We start from the raw sequence: 25,279 nt of genomic DNA, 5'->3' as shown, positions 1-25,279 counted from the left end.
GGAGAATTCATAACACGTGCACACACAAGACCACGTGCAGGTACAGATACATGTGCATCATTGCACCTCTGATATTCAGCGACTGCATTTCTACTTGTGCTTGTTCATTCTACTTGTCCCTACTGCTAACCTTCAACTGGGGCGTCTTTTCTATCAGCTAGTCATGAGGTTATTCATCATTTCCTGTCAAAGTGTTGTGCAAGCAGTGCTGTGTTCCACTTCAGTAATGGGGGAAATGATTTCTATATAACTTGGAAAGTATTTGGAGATTTAGAGAAATATAAATGGTTCTTAGCCTTGGCCTGAAAGCTGCAATCCATTGATGTACCGTAAGATCATAGGAAAATGCCACAAGATTTAGGGCCTGAGTTAGATCTTAGTTACGCTTGCTGTAAATCTGGAGTAACTCCACTGAGGTTACTCGGAATTTACACTTGTACAGCTGAGATCACTGGGCCCGACAGTAACTGTTGAAGTCAGTGAAATCACACCAGTATCAAATTGGTGTGAGAAGAGAATTGTGCCCAGAGCCTAGCATGTAACTTACACCATGGGTGAGGTGACCGGCGGTCTCAGTCCTTTGGCTTTTATGTGAGGCTTTAAATTCTATTTGCTGTAGGAAAAGGAAGAAAAGCCCTTTTATGTTCAGGGACATTCTGTAATTTCCTCCCGAGATGTTGAAATTCCATCTTGGGCAAAACTTCCTTCTCCTTTTCATTTACTTCTAGCTAGGAACTTTCCATGCATGTTGGGCTCCTACTGTCTATTTACCAAAGATCCAGGATGCTCTGCAGAAAGATGAGCCTGAGGATTCTCTTTCTCTTAGCTGGTATGTTTTCTTCCCCTCTATTTAAACTGTATTTGAAGCTTTCCCTCTGAGTGTTCCTCCAGGACGAGGGACCTGAAGAAGCTCATGCTGTATTATATGTCTGAGGCCAGTTATAGATGGGAGGTGAGGGGAATAAGTGACCGTAGAAATTGCATAATGATTTGGTAACCGTAGGGCATGGGGGTGAGATGCTGGGCTTTATCTCCAGAAGGGATCTCAGCAGGAAAATGGAGGGAGCTGTCAATGCAGCAGGATCACGTTTATTTGACCCATTTGAGCCTTTGGGTCAAATTTATCTCTGGCGTGAACTTTGGAGGGCTCTAGCCCCAGCCCAGACATCTACACTGCAATTGTTAGCCCTGCAGCCCAACCCCGGGCTCTGAGACTTAGCACCACAGGGGTTTTATTGCAGTGTAGATGTACCCTCTGAGGCCTCTTTTGGAGAGCTGTGGATCAACTCTTGGGTGTTTCCTGAAGCTCGCGCTGCTCTGCTTCCCTGTGTCCCCAGGGGCAGGACAGGGTGTGTTGGAGGCTCACTCCAACTAACTTTATTGTGCCTCCAGGGGCAGGCAGGGCAGAAGCTGGCATTGCCACAGCCCATGCTGTCCCCAGTGGGCAGGACAGGAGCCCGTCCTGTGGTGTGCAGGAAGCTGCCAGTACTATGCCAGTCTATGGGCACCTTGCATCATCATTTCGCTCCATCTTCCCCTGGCTCTTCCAGGCTCTTTGGCAGGTCCCAGCCTAACTCCCGCCCCACTTTTTTACCTGGACATGTCTTCCGACCCCCCTGCCCGAGGAGACTCCGCCAGGCTCGTGTGCATCGCGCCGAAAGCCTACGTGGACAGCGAGTTCTGGTTGCTGAAGACAGGTCTGGCTCAGCCTGTACAGATGCTGTTTGCCTCGGAGGCCCAGCACCGCGTCACTTTCATCCTGGAGAACATCACCGGGAAGGACGCCGGGCAGTACCGATGCAAGTACCACAGCTACAGCGGGAGTGCCAGGCAGATGTCAGAGTTCAGCAATGTGGTGGAGATCGCGGTGGCAGGTGAAGGGCTTTTAGATCCGAAGGAAACTGGCTGGGATGCCAAAGCCCTGGCTGGGATGATTTAATTGGGTATGGGTCCTGCTTTTGAGCAGGGGGTTGGATTAGATGACCTCCTGAGGTCCCTTCCAACCCTGATATTCTATGATTCTATGGCTGAACTGAGGAGAGAGCATGGGAGTGTGGGCAAGTGTAGTGCAGTTCTTTCCTCCCCGAGCTCTGCCGGCACCCCTCAGTCCTGAGCCACGGGCCCAGCTAGCCCAGCCCTGGGCGCCCCCAACCTACTTTGATGCCTCTCAGCCCTCTAGTGCTCTTCCAGTCCTAGTCCGCTGGGGCGAAAGGTTGGTGCACCAAGCCAGCTAGTCCAACTAAAAGTGGCTGGTGGAGGCTGAGCTGAAGAGTTTGTGTGACAGGTGCCTTCCTGGTGGTGAGAGCAGGGAGATGCTGTTGTGAAAGTTACTAAGGAGTGCTTGGGTGTTAGACTTCTGGGCTGTGATCCTGGTTCTGGGAGAGATTTTGGTCTAGCTAGAGCAGGAGGCTGAGACAGGACTCCTGAGTTTCCTTCCCAGAATTGGGTGGGAGTGGGGCCTCGTGGGTCAAACAGGAGGGCTGGGCGTCAGGACCTCTGTGTCCTGGCTGGAGGAGGGAGTAGGGTCTAGTCTTCAGAGCAGGGTGTGGGTTCCCAGGACTCCCGGGGCCTGATCTTGACTCTGCAAACCGGTGTGAATAAAACAACTTTTCAAACTGTCTCCTCCTTTCTTTTCCAATGAAAATATGTCAACATCCCCTCCCCCAGCAACTCCGACGGCCCCTCCCCCAGTTTCCATGGCTGCTCCAGAAGGTAAGGGCAAGGACAGAGGGAGGCAGGGAATCTGCCAGGGCTGGGAAACTAGACTAGAGCCCGGAGGAGGAGGGGGCGAGAACCATGGGGAAGGCCATGGCTGTGGTGGAGATTGGGGGAGTGCTCACCCTGTTTCAAAACTGCCCAGTTGCGGGTACAGTCTGGTGCTCGGAGTGGGGAGGGCTGTGTGGGGTCCCTTTGATATCTGAATAGGGCCAGGTAACGCCAGCTGCTTTCTCTGCATTGCCCAGGTTCCCCGTGGCTGCTCCCTGTGTCCCTCAGCGTGGCTGGAGCTTTGCTTCTGACCGTGGGCCTAGTGGTAGCAGTCGTGGCAGTCAGGCGAGGTACGAGGAATGCAGAAACTGGATCCTGGGCTGCCTGTGATGAGTTATAGAGGCCACCTATAGCTCGGCTGGTGTGGCAGGGTGTTGTTATACCGCAGGGGACTGGGACTCAGGACTCCTGGGTCCTGATCCTGACTCTGCCACTGGGTGTGTCCTGGCCAAGTCATTGATGACAGTAATATTCCAAAGGGTCCACTAGCCAACAAGACCCCCCTAGCCTGATATACAGAATTGTTGAGAACCCATAACTCCCATTGATCTCAACTGGAGACGTGGGAGCTGAGCAGCTCTCTCTCTCTCTCTTTATCTAATTTATCTATCTATCTATCTCTCCCCATACGCCCATCCATCTATCTATCTATCTATCCCCATACACCCCCTCCATCTATCTATCGATCCCCATACACCCTGTGATGTTGCACTCCATATGATTTTATGAAAATATGCTAATAAGTGTGAATATAATGTAACTGGAATATGCTTCATGCAAAAGATCTCTTGTAAGGTATCATTACAAAGCTTATAATCCACTGAGTGTAGTCATCCTATTTGTATGTACGTATCATTCTTAGTATCTGAAACTAGCAATATGAAATATAACTCTGAGGTCCTACTGTAATTATGCAAAGCGTGGGCCATTAATGGTGGTTTGGAATCTTGATGGCTCCCATTAACCAGGACAACTGACTGTAGATGGCTCTGTTTACTTGCAAGCCTTCCTGTGAGTCAGGCCTGGAAGAATGAAGGCTTGAGGGGTCTCACAGGACATGTGACCATGTCACCTGGTACTGGAATCCATCTTAAATCTGGTGCTTTTCCATTTAGAAGAAGGGGTGGGGACCCAGAGAGATAAAAGAGTCCCACCTTGTGCCAAAGCTATAAAAGCGGGTGGAACAGAACAAAGGGGGCTGCCAGTCATGAGAAATCCCCTAGTTACCACCTGAGCTGGAACAAGGACTGTACCAGGGGAAAGGATTTGGCCCAGTCTGTGGAAGAAGGTTATTGGAACATCGCCAAGGGCGAGATTTCATCTGTATTCAGTTTCCTATTGTATTAGGCTTAGACTTGCATGTTTTATTTTGCTTGTAATTTACTTTGTTTTGTCTGTTATTACTTGGAACCACTTACCTCCTACTTTTTATACTTAATAAAATTACTTTTTGCTTATTAATTGACCCAGAGTAAGTAAGTAATTCCTGGGGGAGCAAACAGCTGTGCATATCTCGCTATCAGTGTTATAGAGGGCAGACAATTTATGAGTTTACCCTGTATAAGCTTTATACAGAGTAAAACGGATTGACTTGCGGTTTGGATCCCATTGGGGACTGGGTATCTGGGTGCTGGAGACAGGAACATTTCTTGAACTGTTTCAGTTAAGCCTGCAACTTGTGGGGGACGTGGTTCAGACCTGGGTCTGTGTTTGCAGCAGGCGAGTGTGTCTGGCTCAACGAGGCAGGGTACTGAAGTCCCGAGCTGCCAGGGAAAATGGGCTCAGAGGTAGTCTAGGCACATCAGGTGGCTGTCCCAGGGGGGTTTCTGTGACCCAACCCGTCATACACTCATCTATCTATCTATCTATCTATCTATCTATCTATCTATCTATCAATCATCTTACCCCCAGCATTGCTTTTATGACACCATAACATCTGTTTCCTTTTTACCAGTTAACGTCAGAAGACAACAGCTGAAAAGGTGAGAGACGCTCAGGAAATCTAATGTCACTTAGGGACAGTGACTCACGTGGCCTAAGGTGAAACTCTCCCCACTTTCAAAAATCACTAAGGAGCATAATTCTCATTGACTTTCAATGGGATTTAGGTGTCAAAGTGCCCATATCCCTTTTGAAAATTAGACTTGGGGTCCTAAGTCATTTGGATGCTTTTGAAAATGTCTCCTGGGGCTGGAGCAGGGCAAAGTGTCCTCGTTAGTTATGGATCTCACTGTGTCTGTTTTACAGGGATCGGGAATCGTGCTGGACGGAAACGAACTTTCCCACAACAGGTCTGTGTTAGAGTCAAATACCAAGTGCTTGTGAGGTCAGAGTGACCCTGACACAGCCTTGACAGCTGCCAGGAGGAGGCTGTGGGTGACGTTTTCAAAGCAGTGTGTACGGAGGCAGAAGGACTGGGGGCCAGGACTCCTGGGTTCCACTCATGGCTCTGCGAAGGCTTGTGGTCTGCTGGTTCAGTCAATGCATAGGCTCCTGGGTTCACTAACTTGCAAATGAAGTAAGTCAACCTCTCCAGGCCTAAGCATCATTTCCTGGCAGTTTCTGTCCTGTCGGGTGGCATTGCTGTGCACTGTGAAATAGTTGTCATTTTCCACCCCAGAGGCAGTTGACATCAGCAATCGGCAAAGCGATCCCTTTGGGGTGAGAGGGCTGCAGGTATGCAAGACCTGGCCCCAGTAACCTCACTCCTCTCTCCTTTTGCAGACATGTCGTTCGATAACTGTCTGTTCACCGTCTCAGCGGTAAGTCGTCGACCGAGGGCTTTGCAGAGGGGGTGCGAGCTGCCATGGGGGACATGGGCTGTTCTCAAGCTGAGCTCGGCTGCTGGGTCCATGGGCGAGTATTTCCCGGGGCAGCCCCCTAGTCAGGGGCTGAGCTTGCATTGCAATGGCATGATGCAGCCATCTCACCCCAGAGGGTGCAGTTTGCAAAGGGTTAATGGTTACTCCCCCACCCCACCTCCAAGCTGAGCCCCCCATAGATCCTTACTTTACCCTCTCTTCCTGTCTTTCCCCCCACCTTCCATTTGGCAAGAAAATGGACCTGGAAGCCACAGGCAGCCAAGATGCCTGCATCTCCCCAGGCTCCAGAAAAAGACTCAGCTCAGCTTCCTCTCTGGGAACCAACAGCTTCAGCACATTCAAGTCCTTGCAATGATGGCCCGGGTTGAGGCCGGCCCCAGATGCTCCAGCTAGTGACCCTGGCCCCAGGCCCAGCCCTGCCCTTATTTCTTCCTTGGGCTCAGTGTCTCCCCCAGAACGAAGCATCTGCCAGAGGGGCCGTTACTGGGGTGTGATTATACGTCTTCTTCACTGGGAGGAGAATGAGCTTCAGTTAAGCCTTGTGGCCCGCTGTGTGCCTCCAGGGCCACGTGACATGGGCACCATGAAAGGACACCCAGAATATAGTCTACCTCCCTCATCGTGAGCAGCATCACCGGCTCAGCCCTGACAGCTGCATCGATCCCTGGGGCTGATGCTAGAAGCAGGAAGAGCCCAGCTAGGGTTGCATGTGGTGGGAGCAGGATTTGTGTGGCTGGCAGTGGATTCTTCCATTGTAGCCAGAATGACATTCACACCAGCCAGCCACCCCTTTCTACCCCTCCACAATCCCCTTCCTCCAAGCAGCGTTTCCCAGGATGACCCGAGATGGGGGGAGAGCCAAAGACTCCATAAAGCCCACTGCCATGAAGGCTGTCGGCAGGCTATTGTACACGGAAGGTGCTCCTGGATTGTGGTGATGAGCAGCAGCTCTAAACCTGAGATGGACAGAGGATGCAGATAGGGATGGATGGATAGATAGAGGAGTGTGTCTGTGGATGGATGGCTGGGGACGGACAGGTGTGGCTGGGGATGGACATATGGGGATGGATAGACGGGTGCATGGGAGTGGGGATGGATGGATGGATGGATATGCGGCTGTGTCTGGGGATGGACAGTTGGATTTGCACACCAAACACATTTAATCTGGAATCACCGAGAGAGAATGAGCGTGGAAGCCCCAAAGGAACTGCTTTTCCACCTAACTGCCCCCAACTCTAACTCCCTCTTCTTTTGCCTGTGACTTTCACCGAGGGGGCTGTTCAGAATGTTTATACGTTTGCTTTTTGTTTCTGTAGGAAGTGAGTGTGGTCTAGCAATTAGAGCAGAGAGGCAGGACTCCTGGGTTCTATCCCCAGCTTGCGATGTGACCTTAGGAAAGTCTCTTCTCCTCTCTGTGACTCAGTTTCCCTATCTGTAAAAGGGATGATAATTCCCCCTCTTGAGGATTGTTTCCCAGGCTCTTTGAAGATATTAAGCCCGGAATATTACAGTGGTTCCATCTGCCACTGGAAACTGTAAGGTCATTTTCTGATTCAATAAAGATGTAAATTTGTTGTTGGGAGAGGTGTGAACTGTTCTGGAGAATTCTCTGTCTCCTTGTTGATGAGCCGGAGAATGTGTCTTGTCACTACTGTCCTCTCCTAGACGGAATCAGAGCTGTTTGGCTGGGTGTCACAAGCCCTATACTGCTAACAACAAATGGTGATCCTCTTTTCACTCCGGGAGGATGAGAGGATGCATTGGGGACAGAAGGAACTGGGTTTTACACTGTCTGCCGCACTACACAGCGTGGCAAGGGCTGCGAAGAGTTGTGCTGCAGAGCCCAAGCGTTAGATCTTTAAAATCAAATCGCTCTCGCCCTTCACAGTGTGAGCCGCAGCAATGCTGTGTACCTGAGTCTGCAGGCAGCCTGAACCCTACCTCTGAGAGCAGTGAACTGGCATGTTCACAGACACATAGAAACGGGGGGGCTGCCAGGGACCTCGACAGGTTGCCTAGTCCAGCCCCCGGCGCTGGGGCAGGACCAAGTACACATAGACCAGCCCCGACAGGGGTTTGTCCAACCTGTCCTTAAAACCCCACCAATGAGGGGGATTCCCCAGCCTCCCTTGGCAGCCTGCTCCAGAGTTTCACTCCCCTGGGCATTAGAAGGGTTTTCCTGGCCTCGAACCTCCATCTCCCCTGCTGCAGATTAAGCCGATTCCTTCTGGCCCTCCCCTCCGGGGGCCACGGAGAACAGCCGATCCCTGTTCTCCTGACACTAGCTTTGGATACCTGGGCAGGCTCATCATGCTTATGGCTGTTGACTCTGGAGCCTAATGACCATGGCTGGATGTCTGCACCTTTGACTCTCATGCTACTGATGGCCTGTGCTCCCCGGGTGCTGCCCCCGGCCCGGCCCCCTCCCCGGCCCCTGGAGCTCTGCTGACATCATCCGCAGTGGGGTGGGGAGGGGGTGTCCTGCCCCATGTGGCCAGGCCAGGATTGGCAGCGAGTAGGTGACTGGTGCCCACCGCCGGAAGGGGGCCCTGGGGGCGGGGCCGAGCGGGGGCCGGGGCCGGTAGGGGGCCCTGGGGGCGGGGCCGAGCGGGGGGCGGGGCCGGTAGGGGGCCCTGGGGGCGGGGCCGGGCGGCGAGCGGAGGGCGCGGCCCGCAGGGGGCGCCGGGGGCGGGGCCTACCGTGGGGCGGGGCCCGTAGAGGGCGCCGGGGGCGGGGCCTAGCGGAGGGAGGGGCCCGCAAGGGGCGCCGGGGGCGGGGCCTAGCGGGGGGCGGGGCCCGCGGGGGGCGCTGGGGGAGGGGCCGAGCGGGGGGCGGGGCCGGTAGGGGGCCCTGGGGGCGGGGCCGGGCGGCGAGCGGAGGGCGCGGCCCGCAGGGGGCGCCGGGGGCGGGGCCTACCGTGGGGCGGGGCCCGTAGAGGGCGCCGGGGGCGGGGCCTAGCGGAGGGCGGGGCCCGCAGGGGGCGCCGGGGGCGGGGCCTAGCGTGGGGCGGGGCCCGTAGAGGGCGCCGGGGGCGGGGCCTAGCGGAGGGCGGGGCCCGCAAGGGGAGCCGGGGGCGGAGCCTAGCGGGGGGCGGGGCCCGTAGAGGGCGCCGGGGGCGGGGCTGAGCGGGGGCGGGGCCGGTAGGGGACCCTGGGGGCGGGGCCGAGCGGGGGCGGGGCCGGTAGGGGGCCCTGGGGGAGGGGCCGGGCGGCGAGCGGAGGGCGGGGCCCGCAGGGGGTGCCGGGGGCGGGGCCTAGCGGGGGGCGGGGCCCGTAGAGGGCGCCGGGGGCGGGGCCGAGCGGGGGCGGGGCCCGCGGGGGGCGCTGGGGGCGGGGCCGGGCGCGGGGAGGCGGCGGCGGAGCCAAGATGGCCGCGGCGGTGTCCGTGTTCCCCGGCGTGCGGCTCCTCACCATCGGGGACGCCAACGGCGAGATCCAGCGGCACCAGGAGCAGCAGGCGCTGCGGCTCGAGGCGCGCACGGGGCCCGACAGCGCCGGCCTGGCGCTCTACAGCCGTGAGTGGGGCGGGCTGCGGGGGCGGCCGGGTACGAGCCTGGGGGTACGTGGGGCGGGGGGGGTGGCTGTAGGTAGGGGGTGGGGCACGGGGAATGGGGGGGTGTTGGGGTAGGAGGCTGGGGGTATCTAGGACTGGGGGGGGTGTATGTCGGGATGGGGGCTGGGGGAATAGGGGGTGTCTGGGGGTTGGGGTAGGAGGCTGGGGGTAACTAGGACTGGGGGGGTGTATGTCGGGATGGGGGCGGGGGCTGGGGGAATAGGCGGTGTCTGGGGGTTGGGGTAGGAGGCTGGGGGTAACTAGGACTGGGGGGGGTGTATGTCGGGATGGGGGCTGGGGGAATAGGGGGTGTCTGGGGGTTGGGGTAGGAGCCTGAGGGTAACTAGGACTGGGGGGGTGTATGTCGGGATGGGGGCTGGGGGAATAGGGGGTGTCTGGGGGTTGGGGTAGGAGGCTGGGGGTAACTAGGACTGGGGGGGGTGTATGTCGGGATGGGGGCGGGGGCTGGGGGAATAGGGGGTGTCTGGGGGTTGGGGTAGGAGGCTGGGGCTAACTAGGACTGGGGGGGGTGTATGTCGGGATGGGGGCTGGGGGAATAGGGGGTGTCTGGGGGTTGGGGTAGGAGCCTGAGGGTAACTAGGACTGGGGGGGTGTATGTCGGGATGGGGGCGGGGGCTGGGGGAATAGGGGGTGTCTGGGGGTTGGGGTAGGAGCCTGGGGCTAACTAGGACGGGGGGGGGTGTATGTCGGGATGGGGGCTGGGGGAATAGGGGGTGTCTGAGGGTTGGGGTAGGAGGCTGGGGGTAACTAGGACTGGGGGGGTGTATGTCGGGATGGGGGCTGGGGGAATAGGGGGTGTCTGGGGGTTGGGGTAGGAGCCTGAGGGTAACTAGGACTGGGGGGTGTATGTCAGGATGGGGGCTGGGGGAATAGGGAGTGTCTGGGGGTTGGGGTAGGAGGCTGGGGGTAACTAGGACTGGGGGAATAGGGGGTGTCTGGGGGTTGGGGTAGGAGCCTGGGGGTAACTAGGACTGGGGGAATAGGGGGTGTCTGGGGATTGGGGTAGGAGCCTGAGGGTAACTAGGACTGGGGGGGGGTGTATGTCGGGATGGGGGCTGGGGGAATAGGGGGTGTCTGGGAGTTTGGGGGCAGCTGGGAGTGTGACATACGTTTGGGTCAGGAGGCGCCTGGGGCACGGAAGAGGCCTGGCCTGTGTTAAGGGGCTTGTAGCCCTTCGGCTCCTGAGCTGGCTGCGTCTCCCCCTCCAGCAGTGGGGCCGCAGCAGCCCCCTGGTGGCTCAGGGGCCACGAGTCTCCTCTTCTAGCCGTGCTCGCGGTAAAGGTCGCCATGTGTCAGCCTCTGGTAGTGCCAGTGCCTTCTGTCACCTGGGTCTTTGCTCTTGCTTAGGCGGGCAGGTCCCTCCGTAGGGTTCATGGGGGCCCTTTATTGGTGTGCCGAGCTCGATAATTGTCACCAAAGTGCAGGCAAGGGCAGATTCCCTGGCAGGAAGCAGCTTGAAGTCACTGAGTGTTTGCCCGGGAGGGGCCCTTACCCTGTGGCTGGGCTTTAATCCCTTGTTTCAGTTCGGATCTTGCAATATTTAGTCTTGTCTTCCTTGTTTTTGTTTGGGGAGGGGAGCAATTGGAGGCGGCGGGTGCAGGGTGCAAAGTCTCTGGGACAGGTCTGTGGAGGGGCATGTGTCTGGAAGCTGGGCAGGAGCAGAGATTGCTGGGTGGTGCTATGTCTCGGGTGAGGCTGTGTTCCGTTTCTATGGGCGCCTACCTCCAGGTTGTTTCCACTGGGCAGGAAAAGCCTCTGCCAGACCTTGGGGTGGATGCTCGAGGCCACTGGAGGCAGCATCCCTGTGCCATGCTGCATTTCCTAGAGAAGTCACCCCAGTGGTTAGCATGGCATTCCTGAGGGGTGGCTAGCAGCTCCTTTCCCTTGGGTGGAGTGACCGTCAAGAAAACTTTCTTGCCATTTGATGTGGGTAGTTTGGTTTTGTGGAAGGCCGTTAGTGTCTGCTCTCCCTCCTGGAGCTGCTGTACCAAGGGAGGGGGCATGGACTGCAGTGTTACCGCCATGTGGCCTGGCATCTTGAATCACTATCATGGTAGGAGCCGCAGTTGAATTTCCTTCACCCCCAGAAGCAGCGTCGCTGGGGTTAAAAGCAGTTGCTCCGGGGTGTTCCTGGATGAAGTTAGCTGCCCACCTTGAGGGCGGTCTGGCCCGGAGTGTCACCTTGCTCTGCAGAAGATGCACTCCCTGCAGAGTTGGGGAAGGAGTGCATATCCCTCCCTAGTCCCACCTTCTCTGATCATCTCCGCTGAGGGCTTTGGAGACCACAAGGGCCAGGCTGCCTCTGGAAGAGGAGCTGTCAGGGCTGGGGGAATGCTGGCTGCTGTTTAATTGTTCATTACAGTCACATGCTGTTCTTGGAGTTCTGGGCCATGCTGCCGGGCCAGCTCTTCCTTCTGGGGTCCCTCGCTCGCTTTCCTCCCCGCAGCAATCTTCTGAGCACTGTGATCAGTTAACACTGCCTGTCGTGGGTAGGAGTGCACAGACTGGTTGTAGCTGGGGGTACCCAGGGCCCAGCGCCTCTCTCTGTTTCCCACCTTCAGTATGCCTCACCTTGGCATTCCCATCCCCAAAATTAGGGGTTGGTTTATGTGGCACAAAGCAGATCCAACACTGGTAGTATAAGAACCTTCTTTCCTGAGCGAGATCTCACGCGCTTTAATCTTTATAGCAGGGTTAGTTTATACAGCGAGACCAGATTTATCAGCCATGCAGATTATATTAATTAGATAATAATGTAAACTTTCAAGTGAAAACCTTCCCTGTGTACTGCTTGCTGCCTCAGCCAGAGGACTGGATAGTGACAGAGGTAATGGGGTCTAATGGCTCGGCCACTGGCATGGGGTTCAGGCCTTAGTTCTGTTCATGACTCTGATCTTGGGCGAATCACTTCACCTTTCAGTGTCTTTTTTTGCCTGCTTCCCTCTCAGTCCCTGTCCTGAAGAGCTCAGAAACAACCACCCTCTTGTGCCTGAGCAGCCACTGGCGTGCTGGGGCCTAGATCTCAGTTGAAGCCTCAACATGCTACTGTAATATAAATAAGTGAAACAGACAAGGTTATTTTCATTGTTTGCCTGAGACCCACATAACATGCTCTTTAAGTGTTCTCTGTTTTGACATTCACGTGGGGCTAGAAGGAAATTTGCTTTTGAATGTATTTTTTTTTAAATCTGATGTTATCCCTTTGTCAATACAGTTCTGAAACCGCTTTTGAGTCAATAATAAAGCACTAATACCGAGATCTGATTTTCATCAGATTTCAAGATGTTCTATTGACTTTCCGCATTTGATCCCCTTTGACCAGTGCAACATTTTCATGGAGTAAATCTGACACAGTTCAATTGATTTCCCCATTATTGACTTCCACTTGCACCAGCTGTCCAGCTCTCCAAGTTTTGAGACAAAAGCGTAGGTGAGCTATTTGGTGAGCTGACCAACATGCTGCGCTCAGTCTACGGGGTAACAGTGCACAAAGGACGTGTACTCATGAGTTTATTCTTGGGGGATGCTGTGTCTGAAGCACCGTCCTGTCTAAAGTTCTGTACTGTATTACATTTTTAGAAATGTGATGTTCTTTAGCCTGACATCTGGGATGCATCCAGCGTGGCCGTTTGGCCTGGGAGGGTCGTTAGGATGGGAAAGCAGGTGGTGGTGGAAAGAGACAAGGTAATGGAAAATGTGAATTTGTCCTAATGCTTCATTTCAATGCAGTGTGCATGGCGGGGAGGTGTCTAAGTCCTCCTGTGTGGGGTTTCTTGCTTATTTATTAGAAGTCTAATGTCCTGCCCCACAGATCAGTGCCAGCTGATCTTTAAGCATTCACCAGTGCATGTGTCTATGCAATTGTTGGCCTCATACTGAGCCTTTAGTTTACAGTTTCTTAAACTAGGAACATTCCTGCCTCCGATTACGGGGGGGGGCTTCCTTTCTCACTATGATTTGCTAATGCAGCTGCTGCTCTGAGCCATTGGAAACCTCTCCCAATGCTCTGGAACGAGAGTGACCTGGCCTTAGCGTCCCCCCACGAGCCACAAGGGATGTTGCAGTGTTACACCCCAGAAAAGACTGAGGTGGAACTTGATCCCCTTCCTTTGATCTGAAATAGCATGAATTTGTCGCCTGTCCAGGTACCCTACAAAACGCCATCTTTCTGAGAGGATGTGTGTCCTATAATGATGGAGCGTTGGCCAGGGGTTTCTGTAGGTGTCTGCCTGGCTGTGTGCCTGTTGAAATGATTTATACAATGTTGCTAGGATTTTCTTGTGTTGCTGAAGTATGTGTTTAGGGCATGTGGGGCCACGGAGAAGCATCTTTTTCATATGATCGAAATAAAAATAAAAAATAGATTGGTGTTTGTCAGGGGACATGGAAATTCCTGTGGGTTAGTTTTTCAAAGCAGAGCTTTTTCTTTTTCCTTAAGGTTCATGCAACGATCTTTCCTTTCCCAAAGAGACGCTTTTTATGCTCTGCATTCTGTGCGATAGCAAAGGCACATAGCCTTCACTTCTATTTTAAAACAAGGATTCCCAAGCGCTCACAGCTCTCCAGATATCACTAGACTTAATTTCTCTTCCTTTTTGTTGTCTTAAAGGGACAGCGTCAGGTTAAAATTAATCTGTTCAATAAACACAAATTTCCTTTTCTGTTACTAATACCTGAAAATGATTAAAACCAATAGAATTTAAAACAAGCAAACAAAAAACACTAAATGTCTCCATTCAAGCTGTTTGCTTTGTTTCACTCAGGTTGGACAATGAAATAATTTAGTCAATTTCAGCTCTTGTTTGTAATCAGTTTCATGTGCAGGTTATCAGGTTGCAAATAGAGATGCTTTAATTCAAGCAATCTCCTTTTTTAAAATCCTGAAAATATTCTTAAAATAACTCTCTGAACATTTGGCCTAACCTATCCAATTGTTCTCCTTTACACTGACACATGGAAGGTTGATTTTGCTATCGTATCTTAGGAACACAAGAATCTCCAGACTGGATCAGACCTGAGGTCAATCTAGCCCAGTATTCTGTCTCTGACAGTGACCAAGGACAGTGCAAAAAACTCTACAGACAGATATAGGATGATCTGCTTCTCTAAAGGTCTCATCCGAATCCGTAGTAGTCAGAGATTTAAGACCTGATGCGTGAGGTTTTGTATCCCTTCAAAAACTTTTTGTAATTATTGTATTCACGTTTATTGCCGTCGTGCCCGGGGACAGCCAAGAACGGTGTTTGCTATTTTAATTCTCGCTATTCTTGTTATCCATATCAACATCTATTTTCAATCTTGCTGAGTTCTTGGCCTCAACAGTATCATGTAGCAGTGAGTTCCTCAGGCTACAAAATATTTCCTTTCATTTGCTTCCTTTTAGTTTTATTGACATGGCCCCTTGCTCTTTTGTGATGAGGCAGGGAGAACAGACCGTTCCAATGTCAGTACCATTGATTATTCTGTACACTTTCATCGTGTCTCCTTTTTTTAAAGTAAACTATCCCTGGCTTTTCAGTCTCTCTTCATATCGCATGCTGATGCTCTCCTGCTAAATATTGACTGTTTGAAGTCCTGGCAGTCCAAGCCAGGCGAAAGTTTCTCTGTGCCAGATTTCTTCTAGTAGCATGAGTGTCTCAAACGTACTGCTCGCGTCACAGTTTGAAAAGCTAGCGAATGCAAAGCAGATGCCTAGGGCACCTGTTTGGCATCTGTAATCAGAAAACTAAATATGGGGGGGAACTCCCTTTAAACCTTTGAATATTTGTGCCCTTTTCTAGCATGCTGTAAGTGGCTGCCTAAATGGGAACACGTGGAAAGCAGATCTGAGTGCACGGAGTGATCTTTGTGCTTTAGGATGTCGGTCTTTTTTGCCGACTATCAACAAGGTGTAGCATGGCCTGTAACATCACAGCTGGCTGCATGGTCCAGGCCTGTCATTGGACACAGGGAGTCCTTGCTGAGTGAGTTGCCACATGGGCCCAGCCCCAAGGATTTTAACTGCCTAGCTGAGGCACTTAGGCAGTCCTTGTTACTGGAGTCTGGCCTCGTGGATAGAGAACTGGACTGGGTTTGGGGAGACCTTGGTTCTGTTCCTTGCTCTGCCACTGGCCTTTTAGGGGACCTTGGGCAAGTCCGGGCTTCGCTCTCTGCCTCAGTTTCCCTGTCTGTAAAATAGGGATGGTGATCCTGGGCTCCTTGGTAAAGCGCTTTATGATCCATGGCTGACAAGTGCTGCATGGGAGCTTCCCTCGCAACCCTCTCATGAGGCAGGGCAGCGCCCAGAGAGACAGGGACTTGCCCAAAGTCACTCAGGGCGTCTGTGTCAGGGCAGGGAATTGAACCCCAGTCTCCAGAGTCCCAGGTTGCTGTCATGAGCCCTGCCCCATCCTTCCTTTCCCTCTTGCAGCACGAGCTGCAGTCGGCATAGGAAAGCTCTGTTCAGAGGGGATCTGCAGGGAAGGTGCCCCCTGCGGGCACAGTGGAGAGTGACACGAACCCTTCATCAATGGCATGGTTCATTCTGAGGCCCTGGGATGCTAGGACGGAGCTGGCCTGAGTGACAATGGCGTTGTACGCTCGGTGGCACGGTTCTAGCTGCAGTGTGCATGGGGCCAGGTGTGACGTGTTTCCAGGCTGCTCGGCCCATGCTGGCTTCAGTGCACCCTGGCTGCGGCTTTGGGAAATATTTTTCCCACTTTGGACCTTCCCTTGGTTAGTTTGCACACTTCAATGTGGGTGGGAAACGCCCTCCTCTTGGTGTAAAGGAAGATCCCAGAGAAGGTTTTGACTTCAGGCTTTTCTCCACGGTAGATGCATGGATCTAACCTATTGGTGGCTACAGAAGGAGCGTCTCTCAGGATCTGTAATGTGCCAGCTTTGTTTGTGGTCCGAAGAACCTCAAGACACTCGGACTAGGAACCTTGGTTCTTTCCTCTTTGCTGTTGCTTGGGGGATGCTCTGTAGAAACACAGTTCCTAAAATCCAGAGAGAGGTGGTCCAGTGGTTGAGGCCCAGGAGTTCAGGACTTGGGAAATGCTCTTTTCTGATTCTCTTTATAGTCTGGAGCATGTCTGTCGCCTTCTCTGCCTCAGTTTCCTCATTCTGCCTTACAGTGAGACTTGGAGAGCTCAATTGATTTAGCTTAACAAAGAGAGGGTGAAGGGGTCACTTGATCTCAGTTTGTAAGTGCCTAGAGGAGGAACAAATATTTGACAATGGGCTCTTCAACCTAGCAGAGGAAGGTCTAACGGGATGCATCAGCTGGAAGTTGAAGCTAGTCAAATTCAGACGGGAAATAAGATGTCAATTTTTAATGCAAGAGTAATTAACCACTGGAGCAATTTCCCAAGGGTCAGGGTGGATTCTCCATCACTGACCATCTTTAAATCCCTATTGGAGAGTTTCCGGAAAGCTCTGCTCTAGGAATTCGTTTGGGGCAGTTCTCTGGCCTGGGTTACGCAGGGAGTTGGACTTGCCAAATGATCCCTTCTGGCCTGGGGATCTCGGAATCCAGTTTGTCCAAGAGAGGTTGCCTGTGGTGAGAGGGTCGGTGATTATCCTAGTGTGTAGGAGTTTCCGTCTCTCTCTCACTGTCCTTTCCAGGGTATTTGAGCTCTCACAATTATTGTCCCCGCTAAGCAGTTTGAACAGACTAAGTTAGATTTTACAAAGCATCTCGGGTGTTAACAGAGATCAAAATATTTTAAAAAATACCTGTTTGTTTAAACTGATGGTGCCTCTTCAAGTCATTCAGACCTGCAGAGAAAACCTGAACGGGAACAGTCCTGGGTTGGTTGGAGGCTCGATTAGGTGCAGCAGGTCTCCTTCCCTCTCAGAGCTCCATGGCTCAGTGATGGGAGTGGGCGAGCTGGGGAGAGGACCTAGCGCCGTTCAGAGGGCAGCTAAGCCATGGGCTGGGCTGGATGCGTCGCTCAAGGATTCTGTCCAGAATGCTGTTCAGAGGAGTGTTCTGTGGGAGATGGGGTGTCCTGGCCGCCTGCTGACCAGTGCTACAGCTGGCCTGCTTTGCTGGCCTGTTATGTATCTGTCTCGGCCAGACAGTTGTCTTGTAGATTTGTCCTGTAAAGCACTGGGAGTGGGATGGAAAAGCAGCAGCGTGGAGAAGGTTTACATTTATGATTTCCTCCCACAGACTTGAGTGTTACCCAAGGTCGCGCGGAGAGTTAAGTCTACTCCGCTTTCATGCATCCTGCAAACGTTGCATGAGTGTAAAATGCTCCAGGTATGGGGCAAGCAGCTTCTCCGAGCCAGAGTGCCTCTGATGCAGCGCTGGCTCTGTCTTGATGCTTCACTCAGTGGCTCTGGGCTTCCCCTGGGGTTTGCCAGTCCCCCGTAGCTAGCGTTGCTGCGATCGCAGTCGGGGACCTGAACAGGTGCAGAACTAGCGTATGGGAGCTTCTCTGTTGACTGGGGTGGCTCAGGTGACGCTAACCTCTCTGACATGGGAGCTCTTAGCCTTCCCTGAGGCTGTCCTTGGGCTGAGGGGTTCTTTTTGACCAGGTTTCAGAGCCTCTGTTGGGAGGGACCTAAGGCCAGGCCCAAGACACTTGGCAAAGCGCTTTCTGCCCAGGTTGGTTCTTGCTCTGCTGATGGTGTTGGATGTTGGAGCAGGGCGGAGTAGGGGTCGCTCATCACACAGCTGCTTCTCGGTCACTGTCCGCCCCACCCAGCGCTACATCTGTAACAGGCAAGAGTCCCCTTTGGACGCTCGGAATGGCGTTTCTTGGGGCAGCCGGGGGAGCCTGTTTGATGAGTTTGAGCCCCAGCTGCCCACACGCTGGGCCAGCGTGCATTAGCGAACTCCTACTTGAACCCATGTGGGAGCTCTGCTGGGGCAGAAGCAGGGAGAGCCCGCTGTGCACGTGGCGGGGGGTAAAATCATGGCGCTCCCTCTGCCTCTTAGCGAATACCCCAGCTGCAAGTGTTAAAACAAACAAAATTCCTTTGGGCCTGAAAGTTCCCAGTCTCGGGCCAAACCGTTCTGCCGCTGGTTTTTGCTCCATTTTCTGAGGGAGCCTTGTCTAGTGGGTAAAGCACTAGTGCCTCGAAATCCAGGTGCTGTTCCATTGCTGCCTCACGTTGTGCCTCAGTCTCCCCATCTGCAAAAATTCCCCTTTAAAGTGGGTTGTAAGGCTTGGTTACTTGCTGTTTGTAAAGTGCTTTGAGATCTACATGGATTTGATGGGGGGCCGGGGCGGAGGAGTGACAGTCTTGCTGTCAGTATCCACTGGCTCCCCCAAGGTGGGTCTTGGGCATTTAGGAAGGCAAAGACTATGCAGCCTGTGGCCGTCCTTGGCTAACTCCTCCCTCCTGTCAGCAGAAGAGTTTTTGTGATGTGGCCAACTTCCTGTCGGTCTCCCGCTGCCCCGGGAGCACAAGGTCTCGCCCACCTAGCTAACCTGAGGCGGCTGGAGCTGCGGCAGATTAGATCAGCTCTCCTTGGGTGTCCGGGGCTGCTAGGAGAAGGGATCTGCCCTTCTGCACCTTGGCTCTTAGCCCCAGTTTGCTCCCTGAGTCCCCATCAGGCCGGGAGACCCTCGCTGCCTGGTTTAATTACAGCCTCAGTATAAATGGCCGCCTGCTTCGTGGGGTTTCTGGCAGTGCTGCTATCCTGCTGCGTTACTCCGGGAAAGGGGTATTTAGTGTTTACACAGCGCTTTTCCTCTTCAAACTGCTTTGCAGACGCTGCCTACTTCATCCCCCGAGTGAGGAGGGTCTGGATCCTTATCCTCTTTACACAGCGGGGGAACTGAGAAACAGGTGCAGTCACTTACCCACAGTAAGTGGCTGATCCGGGGCTCCCTAGCTCCCAGGACTGTGTCAGGACGGCTAGGCCACGTATCTTCCTTCCTTCCTTCCTTCCTTTGTCTAAAGGCCCTTCCTAATTCGGCCCTTCCCTCCTCATCTGCTCACCCCCCTTGCTCCCCGAGTGGTGATCTCTTTTGAACTGAACCTCAGTAAGCTTTGAATCCCTCTTAGCATGTGTGGCTGTTGTGACTTCAGATTTTCTCCTTCCCCCGCGTTAGTGAAAGCGCGAAGTGGTTCTGAAAAGTGACTTCGAGGCCCAGCCCCTGTGGAGGAAAATGTCTCAAGGTCCAGTATGTTTAGGGCCTGCTGTTCTGACCCAGCCTGTCCTTCCTGCTGGCTCAGAATCCTGTCCAGGCTTCGAGGCCCAGCTCCCAATTCTGTACTGCCTCTCCAGCCCTAGCTATGGGCGCTCCCTTCAGAGGGTTGCCCGCACTGCTGTTTCTTAAACCATCAAAGGAGGAATAAACTCCCCTGACCAGGGGCCGGCAACCAAGCCTTTGTGTAAAGGCAGGGAGGAGGGACAGGGACCCCCCCTAGCACATAAATAGGGACCCTCGCTAGGGTAGCCTCTCTGTAAATTATTCGCCAGCCTTTCTGTTCTTTCAGCCTGCCTGGAAGCCCAGGGCACATCTGCGGTCCCTTTTATTGCTCACAAAGAAGCCAGGGGCCCTGCTTGACAAGCTGATTAACATGGATGCGAGAAATTTGCATTTAATAGCTTTCAAAAGCAGCACCTTGAGCGGCAGAGGGCTTCTCTTTGGCTGGGATTGTGCCGCTTTCAGGAAACCCGCATGCTTTGGGGTCCTTCCCCTCTCATTCCCAGCACAAGTCAGTCTCCCAGACATTGTCCTTCAGGAGGCAAACCTGTTTGGACGCCATTGTTCTAATTCTCTCTAAGTGAGGATGTGTTCGCCTGCTGAGCCGTGGCCTGGTCTCTGGCCTCACGTAGCCCTTGCCTGAATGAGCAGCCGCTGGTTTCTGCAACACGGGTTCTTTGCTCCTTCCTCGTGGCTGAGATCCCTTCCTAACAAGCAGGAGATCTCTGCGACTGGGACACCCAGATTGTCGGCACAACTTCCCCCTTCCCTGCCTGGTGCGTCTCTGCAGCCTTTGAGAGACGGAGCGAGGTGCTGGAGGTGCAGGATACAGCAGATCGGCAATTGGAGCATTTCAGGAGTGTCGGTTGCGTTTCCACTTCGACAGTTTGCAGCATCCCAGGTTTAAAAAGAGAAGCTGGGTCTAAACACCTGATTTAATCTTTGCTACGGAAAGCTCAGCTCCTCCGAGCCCCCTGCTGGTTCCTCTGGCTGCTCCGCAGTAAAACCATGGGGCGACTCCGTGGTTCATTTCTTCACACATTTGGCACTTTAAGCCAGCAGGGACTTTCTTCCTGAGTTTTTCACTTAACTGGCAGCGCTTCCCTCCTCCCAAAATTAAAGTAACTCAGTGAAAAGTGGGAGGGGCTAGGAGGCAGCCCTGGGGATGCAGCGTGGGGCCTGGCAGCACGTCTCTGGCCTGCCCTAGGAGGACAGATGAGGGGAGTTGGTTCTCCAAGGCTGGTTCGATCAGTAGTTCCTCTGTTGAGATGGCCAGTCGCTATCTGACTTTTGCCCCCTCCCTACCGAAATCAGAGCAATAGCTAACTCCTTAGGAGGACAGAACCGAGTGGTATTGTGCTCCGGACAGATCAGATGAGGGTTGGGGGCTTCAGGCAGCAAAGGGGGACCCCCACACGCACCCAGGGAGAAGAAATCCACAACCCAGATTCCGAATGAACCTTCCCCATCTCCTCCCTGCCTTTATGGCACCGCTTCAGCACTGGAGCATCCTCTGTCCTGTAACCCAGCCCTCCCGGTGCTGCAGGGTGGGGAGACAGGAGAGGATGGCTGGCTGCTGCTTTGCTCTCCTCCGTGGGCCAGATCATGCGGCCTGATCACCCACTTTGTTGCTTTTTGCTTTCAAGGTAAGATGTAAGCAGCTGCTGTCATGTTCCTGATCTGATTCCTAGCACTGGCAAAATCAGCGTCAGGGTAAGGGCTGTTTGCACAGAACTGTCCCTGTCCCCACTGCTCACTTCCCTCCCAAGCCCCCCTTGCCCACAGGCAAATCTCTGGCTGCAGACTTGGGGTGGAAAAGGTTTATTTTGGCTAGGGGCAGCAATTCTGGCTCGGAGTCATGGGCCCATGAATGAACGGATCAGAGCCCAGCGGCTGGCCAGTGTGCTGGGCAAATCCATGGCTAGGAATCCACATTTGCATGGGGCTTGAAGGCAGCACGTCTGAGTTTAAATGAGGCTGAAGATGCTTTTGCTGCTGTCTCCCTCTCCGAGCGGTAGGGAAAGGGGGTCGCATAAGCAAAGAGCACATTCATGGTTGGGAGGTGGGTGGGTTGGTGTTGGAGAGAGACCCTGCATTGGGGTAACTGGCTCTGGGGATCGGAAATCTCCTCTTGGCTCATCCCTAATGTGGGTGATGGGCCGGGGTCTCTAGCTCATTTCTTTCCTTCTCAGCTTGATAGCTCTCTAGAGGGCCACCCCTAGGAGCTGAGGAGGCTCGGTCGAAAGCTCTCGAGCTGTGTCAGTTTCCCTGTTCGGCCGGTTCGACTTACTGTGGGGTGCCCTGCAGATGCAGGGTTCTACGGACATTTCCCGGACGCACTGAGGCAGCGACTCTCTCGGGTAGCGGGTGGGTGTTGAAGAGATGAAGCCAGATCCCTCCCTGCCATCCCCTTCGCAGGGCCCATTTGCCTCCAGGTTTTCTATTACTGCCCATCACCGTAGTGTCTGGGCACCGTCCGTGTCACACCCCCCCCATTGGGGGAGGCATAAACGGCAGAGAGGATGGGTTTTCTGGTGTGTCCATGTGTCAGCCTGAATGAAAGCTGCATTTTCTGGCCTTCAGAGGGAAACGTGAGTTTGTGAAAGACGCAAAGATGTTTCCAATAAACACCCGAAACTGGGGCTGTATGTGCAAATAGTGACCAACGCTCATAGGTCTACATAGGGAAATGGTGGGAGGGGAAACTGAGGCACAGAGCGACTGGGACTTGTCCACAGTCACCCAGCAGGTCAGTTCCAGAGCTGAGAACAGAACCCAGGGAGTCCCAGACTAGTGCTCTAGCCACTAGGCTATTCTGCCTCTCCATTTGGCAAGTAAGCGGCTTCAAATGAATGACTCCTCTAACCTGTGCTGGGTGAGAGGCTGGTGTTTGGAAGTGTGGGGAGGGACTGAGAAGCTGTGAGCTCAGTGGAGAGATCCAGGAGAGACAGCCTTTGTTCTTTCTGCACCGCGCCTTGCCCGGTTGGCTCCTGGTCCATGCCTGCAACAGAAATCGGAACGGGACCTGTGGAGACCCAGTCCGGAAGTCGTGATTTCTCCCAGCACAGACTCGGATCACCCCTCGTAAGGGAATGCAGGTCTGGAGCCCCGGACCCAGCCTGGCAAGTGTGCTGTAGCGCAGAGCAAGCAGGATCTGCCTCTGAACGTGGTCTGAAGAGAACGCTTCCTGACCTGCGGCTTTGCTAGGCTCAAGGCGTGCTGGATTCGCCTTGCGTTCGCTTGCAGGGAAAACCCCCTTTGAGTAATGACCAGGGTGGAGCTGTGCAGTTGGGGTTTTGGCTTGGCGGCGATAGGACTGGGAAGAACAGCTTTAATTACAGCGTCAGCGTGAGAGCCTCTTTGATTCTGGGAGTAAGATGTGTGTGAGAACCCAGCTTGTGTAGGGATTAATGATACACTCAGCCCTTTCTGTCTTCAAAGCTGCTGGCACCCAGCCCTCTCCTGGCAGCAAGGTCAGCATTAGCCCTGTTCTGTAGACCGGGAAACAGGTGTGGTGGAGAGGAAGGGTGGTGCAGTGGTTAGAGCACACCTTGTGACTTGAGGGACTTGGGTTTGAGTCATTGTCTTCTGGCCTCTGCAAGTCATTTTAGCTTCTCTGTGCCACAGGCCCCATCTGTACCCAGAGGCAGGGGGATTTCTGCTCTCAGAGGGATGTGGGGAGGATAAAGTCATTGGAGACTGAGGCGCAGATACTTTGATAACGAGGGCCATGTATGTGCCTTAGGTGGGACTTGCCCGAGACTACCCACTGAACCAGCAGCAGAGCTGGGACCTCAGGAGACCTGGCTCTCAATTCTGCACTCAGCCCATGTCTTGGATTTCTGCAGAGCTGGGAGTTAGAACCCTGTCTCTGTGGAGGAGATTGGCCTATTGCAGCTGAGAGATGGGGTGGAAGTGAAGCATTAAATTTTCCACGTAACTAAAGGCAGGTGGAACTTGACAGGTGAGGCTGGCTTAATGCCTGTTGATGGATTTATGGCTGCAGCTAAAGGCTCGCATCAGTCTGACTCTGCCCACTAGACGATGCTCCCTCCCCGTGGCACGTGGACAGAGCTGAGTGAATGAGCAGAAAAGTCTCATCATGGAAGCTAGCAGGGGTGGCCTGGCCAAGATCTGACCTCATGGTCCAGTGGCTGTGGAACTAGGGGGGAGCCCTGGGTTCGAATCCCTGATGCACCAAACTTCCTGTGTGACCCTGGGCAAATCCCTTAGCCTCTGTGAGCCAGTTTTCATCTACATCACAGGGATAATAGCCCTGCCCTGCCTCCCAGAGGGGCTCTGAGAGTAAATACACTGGAGATTGTGAGGCGCTCAGGGGCTCCGGTGATGGAAGCCAGGTGAGTACCAGAGAGAGACTGACCCTTGGCATCTTCCGTGTTGCTGGACCGGAGATGACACCATCAGCGGCAAGCTGTCAAGGCCCCCAAAGGAGATTCACTGATTTTTGGGGTCAGCCACAATTGAGCAAGGACATGAGCCAGAGGGGGCCCATGAGGCAGCAGCTGCTGCTCTGAGGCCCTGGGGAAAGCTGGAGCTCTGGTTTTATTAGTGACTTTGGCTTTTTAATGATTTTCCCTCATTGTCATCTTTGTCTTCCCGGGCTGTAGAATCTTTTTCCCCTTTAATGGCGACAGCTTGAGTCTTTATTTCCAGGGGGAGGGAAGTGCCATAAAACCCTTTGCATTTGGCTGAGCATGTGGTTTTTTCTCTTCCCCCCCCTGTAAGTCTGCTGAGATAAATAGCTCTAATTATATTTTTATACAGATTCTGTAGCATTCAGCCGGCTAGCGAGGGGGAGGGCATGAAACACACAGTGCTCAGAGCTTTGCCCTGGCCTCTTCCGCCTAGCAGACAGAATTCTGAATTAAACAAAAAATTCAGGAAGTGGGGATCCAGGCTGGTAAGTTTCACTGTGTGTCCTTCACACCTTTGGCTGTTCGAGAGAGCAGAATTGTGCTCTTACTTTTTTGAGTTGCAGTCTGTTCTGGCGGGTGTGTTATCCAGTGGTTAGCATGGTGGTCAGGACTCCTGGGCTCTTTTCTCTGCTCTGAGGGGAAAGTGGCCTAGGAACGTAGGAATGATCAGATGCGAGGTCCATCTAGTCCAGTGTATTGTCTCTAACAACAGCCAGAACCAGCTGCTCTGGGCACCCATTGCAGGGGGTGGATTTGAGATATTCGAGCCCCCCCATAAGTCTCCTCCTGGTCTCTCGTAGCCAGGGATTGGCTTGAGCCTTGAAGCTCAAGGCTCCTGGTCAGAGCAGTGGTCTGGCAGACAGTACGCCTGGGTTCCATTCCCAGTGCTTCAGGAAGTGCGGTCTAGTGGCTAGAGGAGAAAGGACTGGAAGTCAGGACTCTTGGCTCTGGTCTCGGCTCTCGGAGGAGAACAGGGTCTAGTGGTTAGAGGAGAGGTCTGGGAGTCCAGATTCATGGCGTGTTACCAATTCGGCCACCAAGTGAGCTCTTGGGCAAGTCACTAAATATCTGCCCCTGGGGGTTCGTGAGGAATGTGAGGCTTAAATCACTGTCTGCGTAGTGTTTTGAGGTCATGTGACGAAAGGCTCTGTAGATAGGCACAGTGCAGTGAATTGTCTTCTCCAGGAGTTCAGGGAGGGAACCCACCGATCTGATCTGTGATCCACGCTGGCTTTCCAAGAGCAGCTAGCGTCTTCTGGATGCTCAGCCTGAGGCTCCTCGGAGAGGGCTGTCTTCAGAAAGCTCTGAGCACCCCCCTGTGAAAACCAGGCCCCTGCTAGGTCCCCAAACCACTAGCTCTTGAAATGTCTGGTCCGGGGCTCGTCAGATGCATTTGGTTTGTGGTTTAATGTGCATCCTGCATTGCTCCTGAGTGCGTCCAGTTCCCAAACCGTGCTGTCGGTGCCGAGCCACTACCCATGCTCGGCCTGTCTGTGGGATTCTTCTGGACGGCGGTTCCTGATGCGAGGCAGCC

At 53.8% G+C, this 25,279-nt stretch overlaps 2 protein-coding genes across 3 annotated transcripts in view; both read left to right on the top strand.

Annotated features, from left to right (window-relative positions):
• Positions 1-747: 747 nt before the first annotated feature.
• Positions 748-7,125, top strand: C20H19orf38 (chromosome 20 C19orf38 homolog). The gene is made up of 8 exons (XM_077838363.1): positions 748-829; positions 1,551-1,874; positions 2,668-2,712; positions 2,964-3,056; positions 4,721-4,748; positions 5,014-5,057; positions 5,491-5,528; positions 5,821-7,125. The coding sequence occupies exons 1-8, from the start codon at positions 784-786 to the stop codon at positions 5,941-5,943; spliced, it is 741 nt and encodes a 246-aa protein (XP_077694489.1). The 5' UTR covers positions 748-783; the 3' UTR covers positions 5,944-7,125.
• Positions 7,126-8,926: 1,801 nt separating this feature from the next.
• The window catches only part of CARM1 (coactivator associated arginine methyltransferase 1), a 53,147-nt gene continuing 36,794 nt past the window's right edge, over positions 8,927-25,279 (top strand). For both annotated transcript variants that reach the window (XM_077838357.1, XM_077838355.1), the window contains exon 1: positions 8,927-9,102. In XM_077838357.1, the coding sequence (XP_077694483.1) occupies positions 8,955-9,102 (148 nt within the window). In that variant the 5' untranslated portion in view covers positions 8,927-8,954. The remainder of the gene's footprint in view (positions 9,103-25,279) is intronic.

This window comes from Eretmochelys imbricata, chromosome 20 (assembly GCF_965152235.1).
Source record: "Eretmochelys imbricata isolate rEreImb1 chromosome 20, rEreImb1.hap1, whole genome shotgun sequence".
Classification (NCBI taxonomy): domain Eukaryota; kingdom Metazoa; phylum Chordata; order Testudines; family Cheloniidae; genus Eretmochelys; species Eretmochelys imbricata.
The sequence above is the reverse complement of the archived record's forward strand: the minus strand, read 5'-3'. Positions and strand labels throughout refer to the sequence as shown.